Source organism: Lipotes vexillifer, unplaced genomic scaffold (assembly GCF_000442215.2).
Source record: "Lipotes vexillifer unplaced genomic scaffold, Lipotes_vexillifer_v1.1 C27372457, whole genome shotgun sequence".
NCBI lineage: Eukaryota > Metazoa > Chordata > Mammalia > Artiodactyla > Lipotidae > Lipotes > Lipotes vexillifer.
The window spans coordinates 1-4,825 of record NW_006796340.1 but is presented as its reverse complement, the minus strand read 5'-3'; the positions used below and the strand labels follow the sequence as shown (position 1 = coordinate 4,825).

The 4,825-nt window shown below is 40.0% G+C and overlaps 1 protein-coding gene across 1 annotated transcript; it reads right to left on the bottom strand.

Annotated features, from left to right (window-relative positions):
- Positions 1-65: 65 nt before the first annotated feature.
- On the bottom strand, positions 66-4,819 carry LOC103087521 (cytochrome b-c1 complex subunit Rieske, mitochondrial-like). Its single transcript, XM_007468496.1, has 2 exons — positions 4,763-4,819; positions 66-891 (listed from the first exon to the last, which is right to left on the bottom strand). Exon 2 carries the CDS (start codon positions 686-688, stop codon positions 281-283), a length of 408 nt encoding a protein of 135 aa, XP_007468558.1. The 5' UTR covers positions 689-891; positions 4,763-4,819; the 3' UTR covers positions 66-280.
- Positions 4,820-4,825: the final 6 nt, after the last annotated feature.

Below are 4,825 nucleotides of genomic sequence, written 5' to 3'. Positions count from 1 at the left end.
TCTTGTACACCGGTCTGTAATTTTTAATTATAATCAACTATCAAAGACACTGCACCTTTCAAGTCTTTGAGCATAACAATGTTTAACAGTGGCTTTATTAGGTGAATGCTTGAAAGTATTCAACATTAAATTTAATTTACTTCAAATGTTTGCAAACACATCATTAGCAATTCTTAACTATTTCAAACCAACTAATTCGAAGTACAGAAGGCTTGTTTTCAAATAACTCTTCTGAGGTGACACGAAGACTGAAAGAAGCTTATGACTTGAGTCCTGGTCTCTAGCCAACAACTACTATATCATCACTGGTGAACTCATATGAGGGAACTTCCAGGTTGAGAGGTGCAGGCCCCTTCCTGATCCTGCCAGATGCATCATAGTGTGACCCATGGCAAGGGCAGTAATAACCACCAAAATCTCCTGCATTTGCAATGGGTACACAACCAAGATGAGTGCAAACACCTATCAAGATAACCCATTCAGGTTTCTTTACTCGTTCTAAATCATGCTGTGGGTCCCTCAACTGGGACACTTCAACTGCAGATTCCTGGTCAATTTCCTTCTTGGTTCTATGGCGCACAAACAGGGGTTTGCCTCTCCATTTGAAAGCCATGTTCTTGCCCTCTGGAATATCGGATAACTTGATTTCGATTTTCGACATGGCCAACACATCAGCAGAAGCACTCATGCTGGAAACAAACTGAGAGATGACATTCTTGGCAGCATATGCAACACCCACAGTAGTTGTTGCAGTTATCAAATAGGAGAAACCTCTTCTAGCCTCACTGCTCTCTTTTGAAGACTTTGTACTATCTAACACTTCAGCACGACGATAGTCAGAGAAGTCAGGCACTTTGATGTCCGTATGGGAATAACGAACAGAAGCAGGGACTGCAAGATAAACAGAAGGTTAAGAAACACAATTAGATAAGGACTCTGAAAGGGGTATACATCAGGAAATGGACCTTTATGGATTCACAAGCAAAAATCAAATTATAAAAATGTGAAATATTGCACTCACTGGTCTCAGAAATGGTCAAGTTGGCAATGCCAGCATATAAAATACTGAAAACAAAATGAAGTCAACCACTACCTATCATATTGGTATGAAATCATTAGATAATAGGTATAATTGTGTTCCTCCTGACTGAACATTGCGATTCAGAATTCATAACAATTCAGTGTACCAAGTTAAAAAAGTTAAATAGCACTGTAAACAGCAATATTTTAAGTCCCCAAAAATTCAATCTAAGACATAAATATCACCCATATTTTCTGGATTAGAAGAGACCCTAAAACTCATCTAGTCCACTCATTAAATTGATGTGTGATCATCTTATTAAACCAAATGTCTAACTTTATTTTCCTATCTACCTGCTCTCTGAAAGAACTGCTAAAAATTCATAAAACACTAATTATAAGATAATAAACATTCTGTAAACAGTATAACTTTAGTTGCAGAAAACTTAAGAGATTTCTATTCTAGATTTTGGGGTATAAATTCAAGTAAAGCCACCAATGGGCAGAAAAGGATATCCTTATCAGGATACGGAGCTATCAAAATCAAATGAAATCTCCAAAAGAACCAATTATTTCAATTTAATATAAAAAAAGAGCAAATTTTTCATGTATCTGGCTCTTCAGTGAAGGGCAAAACATCTATAAGAGTATGGGCATTATCTTTCTTTTTTTACTGCTGAGGATCTCTCAACTGGGACACTACCACTGCAGGCCATAAAAAGGCCAGATGTTTACATCAAATGAATATTAAATAAACAAATAATTACTGTTTATGCAGTATTCTGGATGCAAGCAGTTTATTTTTTGAAAAAACAGGTATGTCCTTCTGTCCCATACCATTTTTAACTGTCTGACAAAAAATTAACTTACAGTATCACTTTTAAGTATGTTTCAGGAAGTAAATCTCTTTGTAAACTCTAGTCATTTAAGGAAATCTGCTACAGGTTTCCTTTTTAGAAAAGGGGCACTAAAAATTCCTTATTTTTTGAAAATGTTTCCAAAAGAAATATGCACTTTTAAAATGCATTTTCATATAAGTTGCAATTCTACTTGACCTACTAGGCTGTCTCATCCTAACATACTTTCTTGAGCAGTCAAACATTACAATAATACATTTCACATGGTTCTCAAGGTCAGTAATTTTATGGAAGCCATAAGTATTCACAGACAATGGTGAAACCTATGAAAAGCACTCTGTACTTTTCTAACTCACTCAACATTTTCTGTAGGGGACCAGGACACAAGTAGTGACTACTTGAGATTCACAACTATGGCAAAGTGACATATCACATACTACCCTACTAAAGTATAATTACTTTCCCTTAGCACTGTCTGGGATTACACAGGAAAGATGTGTATCATACTTAAAAGATGAAGAAACCAAAGTTCATACTTCTACGTTAAAAGCCCTATTTACAACCCTTCCACACAAGCAAATGTATAGGGACACTAAATGGCTTTGTCACAGGGACACTAAATAGAATGGCTCTGTCACTATCATCCAGAGACTTGGTGGCAAAAGAAATGCAGTTGTCTACTCCCATTCTATCTAGTAGGTTACACTTTATACTGAGCTCCACCATCAAGAACATAAACTGCCATATTGCAAAAATCATTCTCTAAATAATTTATATAAATTGTATTAGGTGTGACTTAGCAAAAATCCTAGCTAGATTTAGCTCTAAACTAAAATAAAATCAGATACTTATAGAAACATCATCTAGAAATGGATGATGTTTCTATAATTATCTGTTTCTGTAAGTATCTGATTAAGGCATTATAACAAAACAGGGTTTTTTGATTTGTTTTGTTTTGTTTAAGGTGAGCTCTAATGTGTCCAAACTCAGGGATCTTCTCCTGACCCAACCACCCCTTCCCACATCCTCTACATCTTTCCACAAACCACCTATGCAGGAGATTTTAATACAAATTTAAGCTTCAAGCTGAAGGCATGATTACAGAAAAGAGGTTTGCCTTATATTTCTACTTTACCACTTCTTGGAGAAGTCAGGTAAGCCCCTGATTTTTAGAAGAAACTCTTTAGCTATTTGACAAATTCCAAGACACTTTTCACCTTTGTTACTGAAATTTTCTCTTCCCTTAGTGTTTCTCACCTCAAGGTCCAAAGAACTGGCTTGGGCAACTTCTCTAAAACCCACTGGTGCCTGCTAAAAAAACCTGCCACTTTATTCATTCACAAATACTCTGCACCAACTATATGCAAAACCTGAGATTGTGGAAGATAGATATTCTCTACACATTGAAGCTAAAGGTCAGAGGAATCACCAATAAATGCAATACAGAGTGGAAAGTGTTATGTGCTATAAAATGTAAAGGAATCAGCAAATGTAAAATTTTATTGACCTGATCCTGAGTTGAGATAGAAAGGATGGGTAAGACTTGGAAATGTGGAAAACTGAGTGGGAGGACCATTTAAAGTAAAGAGAAAAGGGTGAATGAAGGCAGAATAAAGAGGGTGGGGGCAACTTGGTGTAGGGCAAAGGTCACCAATACAACTGTCAATGAGGCCAGGCAGGTAGCACAATGAATCAAGTAGCCCTGATGAGGGCTGTGATGAACTGGAAAAGCACTTGCTCCGACCAAGGGTGCAGCCAATGCACAGCACACTAGACATGGAACTAAAGCCCAGTGCTGCCAACTTTCAACATTTCCAGAGATGCCAGAAACAGTCTGTTTTTTAAAACTACACAAGTTGGGCAGACCTCAGGCACCTGGCTCACAAGTTGCCAATTCAGGATCTCCAAACAGAGCATAAAAAGAAAAACAGAAAACAAGGCACCAAAGATAAACTAGGCTATGCTGACAGAGGGTGTAAAACACACTCCTGGTGAGAGCTTACGGCTAAATCAGTCTTTAAAATCCACGCACTATCGCGTACACAACGTGTATCCTTGTGCAAGTCACTTCACCTCTTGTAGTCCGTTTTCTCATCTGTAAAATGGGAGTAACATCAATCTCTGCCGGTTGCTCTTCTTGAGGATGAAATTCATTACGGTGTGAAAACCCTTTGTCCCAGTGCCTGAAAACACTGCTGATACTCTGCAGTGTAGTCTACACTATAAACGACCTTGCGGCTCGTTTCTTTTTCTTCGGATCTGCGGTGGTGACAGGGAAGGACACACAAAAGGATGGGAGGTAGCGAGCGGGACAACTTTTCAAATTTAAAAGCAATTCCTATTTTTTGAGAATTTATAAAGTGCCCCCAGAATGTGTTAATGGCTTAACGTATACTTTTTCCATCTGAACCTTACGATATAACCTACGAAATTGGTAAAATAATTAATCCATTTCACTGGTGAGGGAACACGTTTAGGAATCTGCCCAAAGGCAAACGACCTGTAAGCAGCAAAATCTTTTGTCAGACTTTGCTAGAAGCAGTCGGGCTCCATAGTTCTTGAACTTAACCGACGAAGCAGAAAAATCAGCCTGTGGTTGGGAAGCCTATACACAACCACAAAGGCCCAGAATGTCAGAGATGGAGGTCACCTGAGACCGTCCAGCGGAGCAGCGCCCCCGAACAGGGGACCCCGAGGCCCGGGGAGATACAGAGGCCTGCCCAAGGTCGACCCAGCACGGCAGGCAACCCCATCCACAAACAGGGCTCCGCTCCATCTTTCGGCAGACCGCCCGCCCTTCTCGGCTGCTCCCGGGGTCCAGGGCCGGAGGGAGCAAGAAAAGAGGGACCCCTCAACCCCCGGTCGTTCCCCTCAGCCCGGCTCACCATTGAGGCCCACGGAGGCGACCAAAGGCCGGGCTGCGGCCTGGCCACTCAGCGACTCCCGGC